Here is an 18,497-nt window from a genome sequence, read left to right as displayed (position 1 = left end):
TGGGACAACTGTGGAATCAAGAGTTCCAGAGACCATCAGGACAAATCTAGCCAGGAACACGAACCTGGAACAGTCCTCACAATCGGTCTCTCTATGACGGAGAGCAGCGTGCTGCCGGAAGTGACGCGTGACGTCCTGCGTGCGGCGGTGGGTCTGGGAGCAGGAGAAGATGGCGGTCTCCACAGGTCGGTTCCTTGCCCGGTCCGCCGCGCTCTGGCTGCTGGCTGTCCGGCGGGCCGCGTGGGACTGCGGGTGCGCAGTGCGGAGGGCCACGCGAGGGGCAGGGGGTGGGGCGGGCGGCGGGGAGGTCGGCCGGCGTGTGTCCGAGCCCTCGGTCACGGGGAGCCCGCGCGCCCACCGCCCCGGCGGCCCTGCGGGAGTACCGGCAGATCGGGGCGCCGCAGCCGAGCTGAGGGTGGAGTGTGCGGGGCGGCCCGGGTTGGCGGTGGCATTGCCCATCAACGAGGCAATGGCGGAGAGGCATCCTGGATGGAGCCGGGGATCTCGGCTGGGACACGTGCAGGAGGACAGGACTAACAGGGAGGACGGCTGCTGTTCGGAATCAGAGAGCGATGATTTTACGTAGCTGGCCGAATGCGTGTTCTTTTTTTTTAAGTGAAAAACTCCGGTACACTGAGCAAGACGAAAGCTAATTGCAGGACAGTTGGTGCCTTAGATAAGGTGTTCACCTGTCTACAATGGTTTCCTATGAGCAGAAACTTGAAATTTAAGTGTTTAACAGGGTTTAGAAATTTGATGACTTAAAAAATTTTAAGTTAAAACAGGTTAAAAGTGTTGAGTTTTGGCATTTAAAAATGATGGTTCATAAGGTTTATTGTTTAGTTCTTACTGAATCTAGGTTGTAGAAATAGAAAAGGTTGAGTGGATGTTGTGTTTGTTACATTTCAAGGTAATACCTTCATATACATTTTTCATATTGTTTAAATCTTACCTTTATTGTGTATAAGTGTCATAGACAGTAAAATCTTTAGCAATTCTACCTCTGGAAAATACATCAGTGGTCTGATCAGAGCTGTCTAAGACCAAGGATCATTTTAAAGGTGACATTATAATGTTACAACCCTTAATTTCTTTACTTGTTATTTGAAATATATGTGCTTATTAATGGGGCCATGTTTTTTAAGAGTTATGCTCAATACCTTAAAATTTAATAAAATGGTGTATTGTAATGTGAAAAGTGTCAATTTGTGATTGCATTTGTTTTTGAAAACATTTAACACTACTCATATGAATGTTAAGTATTTTGAAAAGAGCTGCAATTAGATAATATGAGTGGCACATACTTTTTGTCAAACTTTTTGGAAATTGAATGGTATTGAATTGTATACTATAAGTAAGCTTTGATGGATTATTTGCACATGTATTGCATATTAGATATCTGTATCCTGTTTGTTATTTTCACTGGTTTTAGACCAAGGAAATGGGAACTTTGGTATAATTAAAATACATTTTAGAAAATGGAGCTCACTTATTTATTTTATGAGTCAGTGTCCCATGAAGCCAGGCTGGCCTTGAACTCTAACTGGAACAAGTTTAGAGGAAAATAATTCAAATTAGATTGAGAATTCCTTTTTAGAAAATTGAGAAACCAAAGAAGTAAAAAGTTACACATAACTCTTCAGGAAAAGAAGCAAGATTATATAATCCAGTGTTCTTTCATCATGAATAACTGAATTTGGAGTATTCCTCAAAGCATGAGATTTATTCTGTTTTAGTCTAGACACTGACTTTCATATATTCCTTCCTACATACATTTTTCTTTTACACTCTTAGTTCCTTCTCAGATGGAAGTGTGTCTGAAGTTGCCTTCTTTCCCTAAGTCAAGAGGATTTCATAGAATTTAGCTTAAGCATTACTCAAGGGAAAAGATGTTTATTAATATTTAGTATTTGTGAATAAAGATTTCATTTGATTCAATTACTATGATTTACTGTGTAAAAAAGGAAGTTCTGTGTGTTCTGTGGTACTGCATTCCTATAATCCCAGCTTTGAGGTAGGACTGTGAGTTCCTGATGAGTCTGGGCTACATAAGGTTAGCTTATGTTCCGTAGTAATGTCCTGTCTCAAAAGTAAACAAAAACTGGACACTCCTTCGTTTGTAATAGTTTTAGATTTACAGAAAAATCCTGAAGATGGTGTGCATTCAGTTTTCTTCCTTTGATAGCTTAGTGTGACAGATTTGTCAAAATTAATGACCTAATATGTCAACATGTTTACTGTATATTTTCAGTTTTTAATTTAGGTCCCCTTTTGGTATTAAGAGCTCTTTTTAGGTACAGCATTACATTGTAACATAACATTGAAAAAAATCCACTTAAGATTATATTATTGTGTGATGGGACTATAGTTTCTTTGAATGCAGATAAATGGGAGGCTTGGGAAAAAAAATGAGATTCCCCCTCCCCCTTTTCGTAGGTCTGTGTAAGGTTAGGAAACAACCAAAGAAAAATAGTTACCCTTTTCAGAAGTGGTTAGAGTTGTGTATGTTAGAAAGACTAGAGTCAGGATTGGAGATGGCTCAGCGGTTAAGAGCACTGACTGCTCTTCCAGAGGTCCTGAGTTCAATTCCCAGCAACCACAAGGTGGCTTGCAGCCATCTGTTATGGGATCCAATGTCTTCTTCTGGTGTGTCTGATGACATTTACAGTGTACTCATATAAATAAAAATTAATTTAAAAAAAAAAAGAAAAAAGAAACTGTGATGTCCTTACTATGCTTGTTATGCCAATTATTAATTTAACCGCTGAGCCATCTCTCCAGCCCTCCCCTCCCCTCCCCTCCCCTCCCCTCCCCTTCCTCTCTCTCCCCCTCTCTCTCTCTCTTTCTTTCTTTCTTTCTTTTTTTTCAAAAGAGATTCTTACTATGTAGTTTTGGCTGTCCTGGAACTTACCGAGATCCACCTGCCTCTGCTTGTGGAGGGATTATCACCACTCCCAGTTGGTTCTATTTTTTGATAAAGCATTTACCAGATGTAATTTGAATACAGCTCTCTTTTCTTCCAGTTAAGTTAGGATACAGAACAAGAAGCTTTCTTTTTTGAGATTTGGTGAGAGGGTAAATAGGTGAAGACTCGTGATCTAGATCATCTGTCAGAGTTTTGTGCTTTGTTCCCTGTGTTATGAACTATCTCAAGAGATTTCTGTGTAGAGGGTTTTAGTACTGTGGTATCTTCCTTTGGAGTCTTTGGTACTAGGATGGAATTTAGGACTTCTCATTTATGCTAGATAGGTATTCTACCTAGTGCTGTGTCCCAGCACAAATTACTTTCTAATTTGGTACAGGGTACCCCTAAGTTGCCTAACCATTCCTTGAACTTAGGATTCCCCTGCCTAAGCCTTCCAGATAGCAGAGGTTACAGGTCTGTAGCATCAGGCCTGTCTGAAGTTGTTCTTTCCTTACAGCCATATTTTCCATTTGAGTAGGTGAAGTTGCCAGGGAGGTGGAGGTGGAGAATCTGGAGCTCAAGATCATCCTTTGCTACATTCAGATCTCCAGAGCCCACATAAAGCTGGGGATGCTGTGGTGTCCCCCTGGAACCCAGTGCTTGGCACCGTGTGGGGATGCTGTGGTGTCCCTCTGGAACCCAGTGCTTGGCACCGTGTGGGGATGCTGTGGTGTCCCTCTGTAACCCAGTGCTTGGCACCGTGTGGGTAAGACAGGTAGATTTTAGAGCTCATTGACCAACCATACTTACCAATCACTAAGCTCCAAGTTCAGTAGGAAGCTCAAAAAGTGAAGAAGCTGTTGAGGAAGACATTTGATGTAGACCTCTGCCCTTCACATACACACATGTACTCTATGTAATGATAGGGTAGCACAAGTTTGGGTTCGTTGGGGTTGATGTGCTTACAGAAACCCATGCAGATGGGAACCATTCATAGCAAGGGCTACATAACTATGGAAACATTCACTTAGTAATTATTTTGGGAACTGTTTAACATAAAACTTTTTTTTTTTTTTTTTTTTTGGTTTTTCGAGACAGGGTTTCTCTGTGTAGCCCTGGCTGTCCTGGAACTCACTGTGTAGACCAGGCTGGCCTCAAACTCAGAAATCTGCCTACCTCTGCCTCCCAAGTGCTGGGATTAAAGGCGTGCGCCACCACTGCGTTTAACATAAAGCTTACAGATAGATGGGAAATATGTTGACTAGAATAATAAGATTTGTTGTTTGAGAACTACTGTGAGGTAAGTCTGAACTATGTGGAAGATGAGCTGGCAGGACTAGGTTTGGGAGTGGTGCATTGTTTACAGAGTGTAGTTCATTTGTGTGAGAATAAATGTTATTTTCAGTTTAAGTTAGAACTTAGCAAATATTCAGACTATAGAAGAGAGATCTTTTCATCATCTATAAGGTTTTACATGTTGAAATAATAGTTGTAATAGACAGTATATTATAGATCTGTCTTTTAAGCTAACTTGAGATGTAAACTATTTAAGTCTATATAATAAGTACAGTTTACTGGAGTTTGGTATATATAGAGGTGTGTAAAGTAGAATAAGGTTAAAAGAAAAAGGCCAGTCAGATGCTGATTTATTGATTTATTTAGTGCTTTAACTTAAGCACTGCTTGTACTGGCTATCAGTCATGACTTCACTTGCTACCTGAAACAATGGGTCATTGCCCTTAACAGCTTGCTGACTGCCACATAACCTTCTGTAAAACCTCACTTCGTTTCTCATTCTACCCTGTGGTTTCAGAGCATAAGATAAAATGTGAACTGGTCCTGAGACTGTGAACTGGTCCCAGGAGCTGTCCTGACTCTGGTCCATTGCTGACATCTCTTACACTCTCATTGGTGTCAGAGTGCTTTTTTCCAGGACATGTCCCCAATGTGAATAGTTTCTTAGGAAGTAATTCTAAACACACTAGCATTGTCCTACTTCCCCCAGTATCTAGCAGCTTCCAGATTCCTTTCTGTCCTGGTAGATTTGCCTCTTTTGTCTTTTCATGTGTATGGAATCATGCTCTTGTTGATGTTCTTTTTTTATGGTCTTTATAGTCACCTTGTTCACTCTGTTATGGCTTGAATATAACTATCCTTGTCAAAGGTTCATGTGTTAAAGGCTTGATTGGTTGTTTGGCAGATCCAGTCATTGAGAGTTGATTGACTTTGATGTAATCAATGGGTTAATCCACTAGTGTATTCATAATTTGATGACATTTGGAGAGGGATGGAAAGTAGGAGATAGGACTCTATTAAGGTCTTCTTGGGTGTGGCCCTTTTCTCTCTGGTTTTGTGCTTCCTGACGGCTGTGAGGTAAGCGGCTTTCCTCTACCCACAGGTCTAAAACAATTGGGGACTATAATTCCTGAAACTACCCTTAGGTTGGTGAGGTGGTTTGTTACAGTGATGGGAAACCTTATACTTTTTGTAATGTATTGAAGGGTCGTCTGTGTTACAGTGTACATAAATACTTTTATACTGTTTTGTGGTTAAAGAAATGTGGTATATCTTTACCACAGATTTTTTTTTTTATTTGTCCATTCACCTGTTGATGGACATCAACTTTTTAAAATTGGCTACTATTTAAAATTTATTTCAGCTAATGGGAATAAGGCTGTTGTGAACATTTGTATCTGCTCTAAAATGTGCTTTTTTAAAAGGTAGACATCTAGAAGTGGAATTGCTGGGGAATAGTGATGACTTAACTGTTGGAGGAGCTGCTGCTGTGCTCTTGCAGAGGGAGCTGGTTTTACAGTCTTAGCAGCAGTGCCTGATGATCCTACTTTCTCCACATGCTCACCAATACTTCATGACTTTTGGTTTTAGTCATTCTGTGCGTAGGATGCATAGGATCTTACTGCTTTGTTTGAGATTCAAGGTCTGATCATTTATTTCTTACTCATAAAGACTCATTTAACTAAGCTCAGTAACCTCACAGTAGTGAGGATAGCCTATATCTCTTGGCAGTCTGTTCCTGGAGCTTTCCTTTGGCTTCCTTAATCTCTTTGCCAAATGTTTAGCATATTCTTACTTTTATCAGTGCATTATTTTTTCAGAGCCATGTGTCAATATGTGTTGTAGGACATGTGGAGTAACCTTGGGTGCTTTGCTCCTGGGCTGCTCATTTTCTTGGTTTGCAGGCTTCCTAACAACATATTGGTAGGCATTGTCTTTTTTACAGAGACTGGAAAGTTTTCAGTTCTGCTAGCTCTTTTGGGCCCCACCTAAGGCATAGTAATATCTGTCAGTCCAGGAATCAATATCTGTCTCACCAAACCCTCCCAGATAACCAAGTTGAGAACACTCTCATTGGTGTCCACACTGCATCTGTGAATAGACTTGTGCTTCCTCTTTCCAGTTCTCCTTGATAATATATATATAATAAAAATATATAGTATGTATATATATATATATATATATATATATATATATATATATATTTCAAAGTGGAAAGGCTTTTTCTTTATAGCCCTGGGTGTTCTGGCGCTCACTCTATAAGCCAGGCTGGCCTTGAACTCGGAACTTCTGCCTGGGTACTGGGATTAAAGGCATTGCCCAGCTGAAATATTTTTAAACATTTATTTATTGTTTGAAGGAATAGCTGTTTATTTTGTTTCATATAGTCTTCTGATTATGGAAGTTAACTACAACTTCCTGGATTATCTAACAGGGCAGTTATAACCAGTCAGTAGTCTTTGTTAGAAGACCACACACTTACATCTTTTAAAGGATGTATGATTCCTAATCTTACTGAGAAATTAGACTAGGAGAAGCCAGAGTGACTTATCACTTGCCTGTACCCCTACTTCATTCTAAGGAAAGTGCTCCTTCCTAGTTCTGCAATCAATGGTGTTGGGTGCTTTACTGGAGCATGCTAAGCTTCTACTATGTTCTTCCTTGAGCTTGTCTGTCTCACATCTAGAGCATACACAGACAGTTTGGAGCATTGTATTTGAATGAATCTACTACTTGATTTTGTCATTGAGTTTTAAGATCTTAAGGAGAAGCATTTTATCTCAGTGTTCAGTCTCAGCCACACTTGGTGTAGGTTGGTGCACAAATATTGAGAGAAGAAAAAAAGCATTTGTTGTAAGTTCAACAGGTTTGTAACTAGGTACCTATTTTATTGTCATTTCCTGTGGTATTGGTTCTATGTCAGCGACTGAACCAGAAAATAAATTGCTCAAGTACAGTCTTACATGGAGATATTTCACTGCTTTAATTTGCCATTCTGAAGTAAAAGAATCCTAAAGGTTTGTTATGTCCAAATTCATTAATATAACAGAGGCCTATTTCCTCTTTATCTAGTGGTACCAATATATAACAAATAGATTTGTGAATGAGTAATCTTATGTATTTTAGGGTGCTGTAGATAGAGATGGCCAGAATCCTTGTGACTGTCATAAATAGTAACAATTGTGTGATTAGGTCTTTTTTTTTAAATTGTTTTATTTACATTCCAAATTTGCCCCCCTTCCTAGTCTCCCCTCTAAGAGTTCTTTATCCCCCTTTGCCTCTGAGAGGGTGCTTCCCCCATTCCTCCTCACCCCCCTTACTCCACCCCACCCCTGCATCCCCCTTCCCTGGGGCATCAAGTCTCTACAGGAATAGGTGCTTTTTAATTAAATCTTAATACATTGTCTATATCATAGTGTAATGTACTTTGTAAGTCATCTGAGTTGGAGGTCCTTTGACTTGTGGTTGAAGTTATAGTTCAGATGCTTCAAATGTCCAAAGTCTGATTTGAATTTTGATTTTTCATTTTGTCTAGTTCAATTCTAAGTCACATTTTAGTGTCTGGCATTTATCTTGTTGATTGTACTTTATGTGGACTCTTATATAATTGATGCCATTTTAGATTTATGAAGATTAATAAACATACTAAGAGGTACTCTTTGGAACGAGCATGGACTGGACCTAGGCCTCCCTGCACATATGTAGCAGATGTGTAGCTTGGACTTCATGTGGGCCCCTCTAACAACTGGAGTGGGGGCTGCCCCTGAATCTGTTGCCTGTCTGACCATGGATCCTGTTCCTCTAACTGGGCTGCCTTGTCTGGCATCAGTGGGAGAGGATTCATCTAGTCCTGCAGTAACTTGGTGCTGGGGTGAGGGGTGGAGGGTAGGGAATGGGGCCTGGGGTGCTGGTGTTGATACTCAGAGGGGTGCTTCACCTTCTCAGAGGAAGGAAAGGGAATAATGAGAGGAGGATCTGCAAGAGGGGATACTGGGAGGAGGTGGGGCTGATAGTGTGATGTAACGTGAATAAATAAATTTTAAAAAGGTACTCTTTGGGGTGAATGTGTTAGGAATATGTTAGATTTAAAATACTGTATTAAAAATGTTTTCCTTCTCGTCTGTGAAACATGTTATTTATTTAAAATAGTGAGTTCCAGGCTAGCCAGAGCTATATAGTGAAACTTTGTTTCAAAAGAAAGGAAAACACAAAATAAGTATATTGTATATTTTAAATATTAGATATGTCTTTAAAATACTTATTTTGGAAACTGAAGTTAAAAAACTATTCGAGTAAGTCATTATCAAGATAGTCTTACTTGCTTCTTAATTCTCTGAATTAATGTGAATAAAAATTTACTATTAAACTAGTATTTGTATAAATTGTGTCTATAGATGATGTCTACAATTTAATTGCAAAGTTTTTGTTTTCTTAACAGGGCTGGGAGCATAGTTTAGTGGTAGAGTGGTTGGAGTGCTTGAGGCCCTAGGCAGTGGTTGAGTGATGGAAATTGTCTGTCTGGCAGCTGTAGAGCATGAGCTCTACATGGTCAGGCGGCCCCAGTATTCTAGAAAACATTGCATTTCTAAAATTGAATGTAATTCTCAAAAAATTATTGGTGTGTGTATATCTATGTATATCATTTGCTAGTTGAACTGTCTGGTTTTGCCACTAATTATATGTTCTTGGCTAAGAACCTTAGATATGGGAGAATGTTCATTTTATGATAATTTCCTCATGATTAATATATGTATTGAGTAGTAATTTATATATGTGCTCAATACTGTTGGTTATGTTTGACACAGTGCTTTTTTAAATGTATGTATATGCGTACACTCTTGCTGTCTTCAGACACACCACAAGAGGGAATTGGATCCCATTACAGATGGTTGTGAACCACCATGTGGTTGCTGGGAATTGAACTCAGGACCTCTGGAAGAGCAGTCGGTGCTCTTAACCACTGAGCCATCTCCAGCCCCGACACAATGCTTTCTAGTGGCATTTTCATTAAAAAATGTGTATATCATATATATGTATACACACAGTATATGTATGTATACACACAGACACACACACATATTCTTTTTTTTTTGTTTTTTTCATATGCAAAACAGTAATTGTTTAAACATTTGACAAAATAGTCTTACCCATACCACACACTCTGAGATACAGAATACTCCAGAATCATTTCTCATGACTCACTTGCTCACTCCCTTTCACGGATATTTGTCCAAGAGACACAGGCACTGAGCTCTTGAGTGGGTCGCATTTCTGATTTAACCAGCTCCCTAAATTAATTTTATAAGCAATCATCATACCTATTTTCATTCAGAAAGTAGGAGCCTGGAGTTAGAACACCACCAACAGATTCATGAGTAAGGTGCTGAAATGCTTTGGAATTCAATTCTTAGTAAATCGATGTGGGTGGGGGAGGGGTAAGCTGTAAAGTTGGGCTTTCATTTCTTTTTTTTTTTCTTCATTTATAGCATTATTTTAGTGATAATATTTAATTTTAATATATATATATATATATATATATATATATATATATATATATATATTTAAATACATTTCAGATTTTATCCCCTCACTCCCCACACACATTTTCAAGACAGGATTTCTCTGAGTAGACCAGGCTGGCTTCCAACTCATAGGTTCACCTGCTTCTGACTCCTGACTGCTGGGATTAAAGACACCACGGTCCAGCTGAAATTACATATAATTTTAAACAGTATTATTTTGATCATATTTCTTCTCCCTAAACCCTCCTCATATTCCCCCATCCCCCAGATGTTGTCATATTCTCTTCTTCTCTGTCTCTCTCTGTATCAAAAAGCAAAATCAAAAAACCAAAAAAACAAGACAAAAAATAGCAGAAACAAAAACCTCATCCACATACAAAAATGGAGCCTGTGTTGTGTTGGCCTACTACTCCTGGGCATGGGGCCTACTCTGCAGTGTGATTGGTACATCCAGTAGTGAAAACTGGCATGTAGGAATGCACAGAAGACTGGCAGCAAGTACAAGACCTGTTTAGGTTCAAACCAGACAAAATCCCAGCATTGGGAAGGGAAAGTGAACACTAAGTCCCACCTATCCAAGAAGGTGTTTACAGTTGACACCTGCTGGCGTTTTCATTTTGAGGGATTATTACTGAGTCATATATTTCCTGAGGCACAATTCTTATTTGAGGGAAGTTTGCCTTTGGGTGAAATAATGTGTGAAAACTAATCGGTAAAAGGCTTAATTTAAACATGCATGTCTTAAAAATTATGAGTTTTTTTATATTGACATTGACATTCTTTTGTATAGGAGTTAAAGTTCCTCGTAATTTTCGCTTGTTGGAAGAACTTGAAGAAGGACAGAAAGGAGTAGGTGATGGTACGGTTAGCTGGGGCCTTGAAGACGACGAAGACATGACACTTACAAGGTGGACAGGCATGATTATTGGGCCACCAAGGGTCAGTGCTATAAAGTACACATGTTTAATGTTAATATTTATTGTTTATTTTGAGTGAACATTTAATTTTATCGATACTAAAAGCAACTATGATAACTTTTGACAGGAAGAATTTCTTCATTTTTATATATTGTATGTACATTTATTTATTGACGCTTCCTATTGGAAGTGTATAAGCTTCATTATCAAGAGGACTGGGGTAGAGTGGCATGGTGGTTGTCCCCAAAGTGTTTGTGTTTTAGTAAAGAAATTCAAGTGCTAGATTCTAATATGGCTGAGCAAGTTCACCATATTTCTCCTACCTGGATCACATTTTGCAAAGCTGAGCATAGGAGTTACCTTTGGAGTGGGCCATCAATGACTACTGACTGGTAGCATTTTCAAAGGTGAAGATGGGCACAGAAAACATTGCCTATGAGAGAGGAAGAAAAGTATGGAAGTCTAGGGGTTATATGGGAGAATGTGTTGCATGTCACCTGCTCTTAGGTGACTGAGGATCTCTAGATTGATGTGCAGTGAATCACATTGCGTGCCCTCTAACGTTTAACAGGTCTGGGATACTTAGTAGTGCCCTAGTGTAAGATACGTCTAGACACAAAGGTAGAACATGTGAAATCAGTACACATACAACATGGGTGTTTAGCAACAACAAAACAAAATAACTAGGATTCCCCCCTCCTTTTTTTTTTTTTTTTTTTTTTTGAGTGTTTCTTTGTAGCCCTGGCTGTCCTAGAACTCACTGTAGACCTGGCTGCTCTTGAACTCACAGAGATATGTCTACCTCTGCCTCCTGAGTGCTGGGATTAAAGGTGTGCACCACCACCAACTTGCTAAGATTCTTCAATATTTTCTAGTATCACTGTTGATTTTTTTTTTTTTTGGTTTTTCGAGACAGGGTTTCTCTGTGTAGTCTTGGCTGTCCTGGAACTCACTCTGTAGACCAGGCTAGCCTCAAACTCAGAAACCACTGTTGATTTTTTGTGCATTTGTTCTTACATCTTTCTCAGGTTTGTGTGAAGGTTTTTTTTTTTTTTTTTAATTTATTTTTTTTTTATGTATTTCTTTTTCCTATATGGAAAAAGTTTTTTCTACTGTGCATTTATACAATGGTCTTATACAGTGCATTGAAATAGGTATTTTTTTAATGTTTGTGACTTGTGGCAGCTTGGAAAGATACACATTTGAAAGATTTGTTTCCTTGTTACTGTGATAGTTGGGATTGAACCTAAGGCATTGTGTATAACAGACAAGGTTTCTAGTACTGAGCTGCATCCTCAAACTCTTTGGCTTTTACCCTGAGATATGATCTCTGACTCCTTCAGGCTAGCTGTGAACTCACTGTGTAGGGTAAGCAGACTTTGTACTTTAATCATGCATGCTAGTTTAGATTTCTGAGTAGTTTAGGATTATTGTCTCGGCCATGGGGTACAATTTTTCTTTCATACTTTCTGATGAAAGAATTTTACCTGTTCTCTTCCAGTAGAATTTAGATTTTTTTCTTGGTTATTAAAAAAAAGTCTCATCTAGCAATGTTAGATGAGTAAGTATGTTTTATGGTATTTGCTGGAGTTCCCTTTGGAGTCCTTTTAGACCAAGTCTGCTAAGAGGCCACAGTTCTCAGATTTCATGTACACGCTTTTTTTTTTTTCATGTACACTCTTAAAAGTCTTCCTCTGACCTTTCCTGCTCTGATTCTTCCATAAGACATTTGAGAAAGCAAATATAAGATTGATGGTTAAAGGACTCTATAACTTGGTATTTGTGATGAAAAACCTTGATTTTTTTTTCACTGCCTGTAAACATTATTATGATAGTCTAGCTAAAATAAATTAAAAGTGAGTGTTTTTTTTTTTTTTTTTAACATTCTGGTATAGAATGACTTGAAGATTTAAGTCAAAACTTGGTAAAACATAAGTGTGAATTCTTATTATTATTATTTTTAGATTTATTTGTTTATTTATTTGTTTATTTATTTGAGTACGCCGTCTCTATCTTCAGACATACCAGAAGAGGGCATTGGATCCCATTACAGATGGGTGTGAGCCACTGAGTGGTTACTGGGAACTCAGGACATCTGGAAGAGCAGTCAATGCTCTTAACCACTGAGCCATCTCCTCAGATCTAAATTTGAAATTATTTAGGTTGGGTCTTTCTCTAGCCAGTGCCCTCAGTAGACTTTGTATCTGAAGAATGTGTCTGAGCTTATCAGTAATCTTAACAAAGACTCTTAACAAAGTTTTCAACAGGGAGGAAATGCTACAGCTTCTACTTTATTTCTCATCCATTTGGGTCCCCATTAGGATTCCTAAGCTACTTACATTTCCTGGTGTCATACCATATCTTGGCCTTGCCCAGTTGGAGCTGAAGGCTATTTCCGTAGCTTCTGTCTCCTAGCTCACGGGAACACAGGAACATCAGTGCCATGGACCTCCTTGTGGAGCTGTAGGGGAGGAAGAACACTACCTTATCTTCACCTTGCAAGGTTTATGTTTGAGATGTATAATACTCATTTATTTCATTAGAGATTTACATGACAAGGTAGGCTTTGCAGTGAAGATCCAGAGAATTTTACACTGATTGGTTGAGAGTGTACAGTCTGCCATATGCTTGCGCAAAGAGAGCCTGACCCTGTAGTGTCAAACAGTGTCGAGGAACATTGAACAAGGCCTGTTAGGTTCTTGAAAAACTTCCTTGTTTCTGGCTGTAGGATATGAGGTAATGGCCTATGTTAAGGCGTGGCTGCCAGGTTTTGTGACCTGATTGAGAGAAGAGAAGAACCTGTTTTTGTTCATTTTGTGTTTGCTTTTTTTGGAGTAGAGTCTTGCTGTGTAGCCCAGGCTGTCTTGAGGCTTGGCCGTGGGTCTCTTGTCTCAGCGTCTCTAATGCTTGGATTACAGTCATTCCACCATGTCTAGTGTTTTCTGTTTTTGTTTTATCTTCCTTTTAAATAATCTGTTTAATTTGATCTCCATTCAAGTTGGAGAACCCTGAAAATGATTCTTTCTTGAGAACTGTTTGATTTTACTCATTTTTGTATAGTACCAAATTGCTGGGGATATTGACTGTTTGCTATTAGATTTGGGTGAGTTTTATAGAGCTCTTTGAAAATATTAAAATATTTCTTAACATGCATCAATTTGTTTTATATATTTCATATTACAGTAGTTTAGTTTTACAGATCTGGAATCTCCTTGAGAGTAGCTTTTATTTATTAAAACTGTTTGAGTTGACTTATTTTCACCCTAGTTTTATACAGATATCAGTAGATATTAAGTTTGCTCCTTTTACTTATTATGTAATTTTCTGTTTTAGTACTATACTACTAAGTGAGCAAAAACTATAATGAGAAAGAAAAGCTAATTATGTTATGAGAATAAGGCCTGAATAGCCTTGAAGTGTAAGTTATAGCCTTAAAGTTCCTGTTTTATAAAAAAGCCATATCAGCTGAACTCTAGTAATTAGAAACAGTGTTTGAAAATAATGTATAAATATACCATGTATATTAATTGAGATAATGGGGCTAATAAATACAGAATTTATTAATACTATAAGTAATAGAAAACAGGAAATTGTTTTATTCTTGTAAGATGGCATGCCATGATTTTCCTTTTGCTAGAAGTAATTGTCTGCTCATATCTGAAAAGTGAACCATAATTTTTATCCAGCAAACCTATGTGAGAATAAAAAGAAGCATTGTTGTTAGCACTATTGAGATAATAGGAACAAATGAGATTGTTTGAAACAAATGAGATTGTTTTAGAAGGCGAAAACCTTTATGAATGTGTGATACAAGCCATGTATACCTTTCTGTATGTCCTTTTTAGAAAAGCAAAATCTAAATTTAAGTTGATTTTTCTTTGTAATTTGTTATAGGCACCATTTGTGTCACAAAAGTAAATTGGATTATTCCAGTTTCACTTTGTAGGATTGTTTTAGTTTCATACTATACTTTAAGTATGCTTGGTGCATTTTTCCTAATTATATAGTTCAAATAGCTTTGTACAAAATTTTTACACAATCATAAGCAACAAAAAGAGTATATTCATACTGTATTTTTCTTTCTTAACAGTTCTTTTTTAAGCAGTATTTTAGTTTTGTCATTATGATTATCCCTTCTTTTCCCTACCCTTCCAGACAAACTATGAAAACAGAATATATAGCCTGAAAGTAGAATGTGGATCTAAATACCCTGAAGCTCCTCCATCAGTTAGATTTGTAACAAAAATTAATATGAATGGGATCAATAATTCCAGTGGAATGGTAAGTTATGATAATGATTTTATTTTTATATAGCATATAATATGTAGGCTGAATTTTTAAGTTTTGTTCAGCTGAAAGAGTAAAGAATTTGTCACTCAGAAGGTAGAGGCAGGACGATTGGGGTTTGAGGCCAGCCTGGGCTGCATAGTTGGCCCTGCCACAGAAAAGATAAAGTTTCTCTTAGGTTGTTTTTCATTGTCTTCCCCTCCTCTCACGCTCTTCAAGATGACGCACTGTAGCCAACTCGATGCTAGCCTTGAACTTGACCCAATCCTCTTGCTTCAGCCTTCTTAGTGCCAGGAATATAGGCATTAAGCCACCATTAAGCCTATCCTTACAATCTTCAGCTGTCTACAAGTTATGGTAACATTTTTCTTAGAATTTTATTAATTGCATCAATAATCTTAGTTTGAATGAATCTTTGCTTGATGAAAGACTTATTTTTCCATGGACAGTAGTGATGCAGCCTTTAATCCCAGCACTGGGAAGCAGAGGCCGGTGGGTCTCAGATTCTGAGGCCATCCCGGTCTTCAGAATGAGTTCTAGGACAGCCAGGGCTACACAGAGAAACCCCCAAACCCCCAAAAAGGTGAAATTATTTTTTAGAGTTAAGGTACTCTTTTGAGATTAAAAGGATGAATATTCATAAAGGGTATTTTTCTTTGATGAACAAGTGTGTCTGTATGAATACTCAAGACTGAGCATGGCTAACACATTAAAGCAGATAACAAAAAGAATAAGCTGAATTTCTGATGTGACTAGTTGTTGCTTAGGTTCATTGGACTTTGGACTCATGCTCTTAAGGTGCCACATTGAGAGCAGACTCCATGCAGAGTACATGTTAGGGAGCAAAATGGCATCAGCATGGTAGGTAGGATGGACTTTATCTCAACTATCAACTAGGAAGTAAGACTGTCAACACTCTTGACTTTGTATATTCTTGTTCACCTCCTCTCTCTCTGTGCTCCCTCTCCTTATCAGTTTTTCATGCTGCTGATACTTTATGTGTGTACACGTTCATTCTCCCTCCCACTCTGTTGTAGTATTAAAAGCCACAAGTTCATGCTAATACTGCTAGAAACAAAGAATAATTTTGGTGTCTGCACAAGGGAAAATATAAACAAAGTGAAAGTAGCTGGATAAGGCCATTTTCTTTCTGCACACATGGTGCACCAGAACCCAAACCTCACTAGAAAGCACATGTGGGCCAGATGTTTCTTGATGTAGGTAGTAACTGGTGTCTGATTCCACATCTGATAAGATTGGCTGATTGGTACAAAGGGGAAGGGGAGATTCTGGAAATATCAGTCCTTCTGGTCTACAACTGCATTTAGAGTCAGACTACCACTGTGCCACAAGTTCTCCTCCTGGAGAAAAGGGTTTAATTTCATTGGACCCTTCTGGGAAACATCACTGACAGAAATTGGGGCAAAAACTCAAGATAAGAACTGAAGCAGAACCATGGAAAAACACTGTTTCTTCTGACTTCCTCAGCTGCTGTTTTTACTTGCCCAGGGATGCCACTGCCCACAGCAGGGTAGGCTCTTCATCCGCTACCAATTAAAGAAATGGCCTGTAGGCTTGCACACAGTCTAGTTTAATGGATGCAGTTCCTCAGTTGAGACTCCCTCTTCCCAGATGTCGCTAGTCTGTTTCAAGTTTATAAACACCATCATAGAAAACTGTAAAAATTAGATTCCTTATTTTTAGTGTTTAAAATGTTACTTGCTGAGCAATTACATTATTTCAGGTTTTCACTGAAAAGTTTGCTGTAATAAGTGCTGAAATTTTTGCATATGTGTGTGAATGTGTGTATGGGCACACTTACACAAAACACTAGTTCAAAATTTTGAGGGTAGGAGTGCACCTAGTCATAAAATTTGGGCTGTTGGTCTAGTTTTTCTGTATGAGATATGACTGACATAGCCTCTGTGGATCTGCTTTTAACGGCAGTGGCCCTAAAGCATATCCTGTGGCCCACAAGGAAAGCTTCCTTTCCTCTTCAGTTTCATTTAATAAAGCTCAGACAGGAAGTGGCTAATGATCTTTAGCCAGCTTTGGAACCCTTGCCTTTTGATCCATGTTACTTTGTTCCAATTTTTAAACAATTTATGTTCTTCATAGACTTACAAAAATACCAATAATGAAGGGAAAACTTGAACGCCCATCCCAGTGGTACAAAGTGTGGCTGAATAATTAGGATATTCAGGAGCCATTTGAAAATGGAGCAAAGGAAATGAAGGGAAATTGAAGGAGTCGGCCGCTTGAGCCGCTGAGCGTGCAGTAGAGCATTTCTATGAATAAAGTTTACCAGGTGTGTGTGCGGCCATTAAAGGATTTTCATAAAGATGGGAGAGATTAAAAATATTTGAGCCGGGCAGTGGTGGCGCACGCCTTTAATCTCTGCACCTGGGAGGTAGAGAGGCAGGTGGATTTCTGAGTTGAGGCCAGCCTGGTCTACAGAGTGAGTTCCAGGACAGCCAGGGCTACACAGAGAAACCCTGTCTCGAAAAACAAAAAACAAAAGCAAACAAACAAACAAACAAACAACCCCTGTGCTCGCTTCGGCAGCACATACACTAAAAATCGGAATGATACAGAGAAGATTAGCATGGCCCCTGCACAAGGATGACACGCAAATTCGTGAAGCGTTCCATATTAAAAAAAATTTGAATTCTGTGCTATAAACATAAGTTTTGCAGTGTTTAAAAAACCCAAATATCCAGTGTTTCTTTTCTTTTTCTTTCTTTTCTTTTTTTCTTTTTTTTTGGTTTTTTCGAGACAGGGTTTCTCTGTGTAACTCTGGCTGTCCTGGAACTCACTCTGTAGACCAGGCTGGCCTTGAACTCAGAAATCCGCCTACCTCTGCCTCTCAAGTGCTGGGATTAAAGGTGTGTGCCACCACCACCCGGCTCCAGTGTTTCTTGAACTAGAAACTCAGCCCCCATTCTCTCCAAGAACAGCCAGTGCACTTCATTGGTAAGCATCTCAATTTTTAAATTGAAAAAAACATTTTTCTGCTAAGTAATCTTAGGCCAGGTAGCTGAATTTAAACACAAAACATTGGACATTTTATTTGAATATTTTACAATGTATAAAAATAAGCACACACAAAAATCTGTTAATAGTCCTAGAGACATTTCTATTTTCTCCTACTCTCAGATTAGAATTAACTTGTTTAGAATTTGTTGGAGAAGTAGAGGGGACAGGTAGTGAGATAGCTCAGCAGCTAAAAGCACTTACTGATAACCAGCGTTTGATACCTAGAACCCACATTTAAAAAAAAAAATGCCCAATGTGGTGAGCATCAGATCTGTAATCCAAGCATTCCTAAGGCATAAGGAGGGTTGTTGCGAAGGATGGGGACCAATTGGAAGGGGAATGGCAGGCGTGTTGACTGTGCTGCTTATGGAAATGAGAGGGTCTCAGCAGGAGAAGAGTTTGAGGGTAGGAAAACAAGGAGACAGATGTGTTGGGAAGGGATGAGCTGGGTTTCTTATCTATGAGGTTGCAAGTGTGACAGAATGTAGTTTAAGGGGGGGGAAAAGTAATAGAAAGGATAAGAATATATCCTAT

General features: G+C 38.6%; 1 protein-coding gene and 1 non-coding gene across 3 annotated transcripts in view; both read left to right on the top strand.

Moving 5' to 3' along the window:
* The first annotated feature begins 50 nt into the window (after window positions 1–50).
* The window catches only part of Ube2v2 (ubiquitin conjugating enzyme E2 V2), a 34,795-nt gene continuing 16,348 nt past the window's right edge, over window positions 51–18,497 (top strand). Inside the window, exons 1-3 of one of the 2 annotated variants that reach the window (XM_034515665.2) lie at window positions 51–185; window positions 10,514–10,662; window positions 14,796–14,921. In XM_034515665.2, coding sequence (XP_034371556.1) covers window positions 170–185; window positions 10,514–10,662; window positions 14,796–14,921 — 291 coding nt within the window. In that variant the 5' untranslated portion in view covers window positions 51–169. The remainder of the gene's footprint in view (window positions 186–10,513; window positions 10,663–14,795; window positions 14,922–18,497) is intronic. The other variant, XM_076942499.1, reaches the window with a different exon arrangement.
* LOC117718364 (U6 spliceosomal RNA) lies at window positions 17,477–17,584 on the top strand. The gene has a single exon (XR_004608049.1). It is a non-coding gene; the product is annotated as a U6 spliceosomal RNA (small nuclear RNA).

The sequence above is a fragment of the Arvicanthis niloticus genome, chromosome 12 (genome assembly GCF_011762505.2).
Source record: "Arvicanthis niloticus isolate mArvNil1 chromosome 12, mArvNil1.pat.X, whole genome shotgun sequence".
Classification (NCBI taxonomy): domain Eukaryota; kingdom Metazoa; phylum Chordata; class Mammalia; order Rodentia; family Muridae; genus Arvicanthis; species Arvicanthis niloticus.
This window is presented reverse-complemented; position numbering and strand designations above follow the sequence as displayed.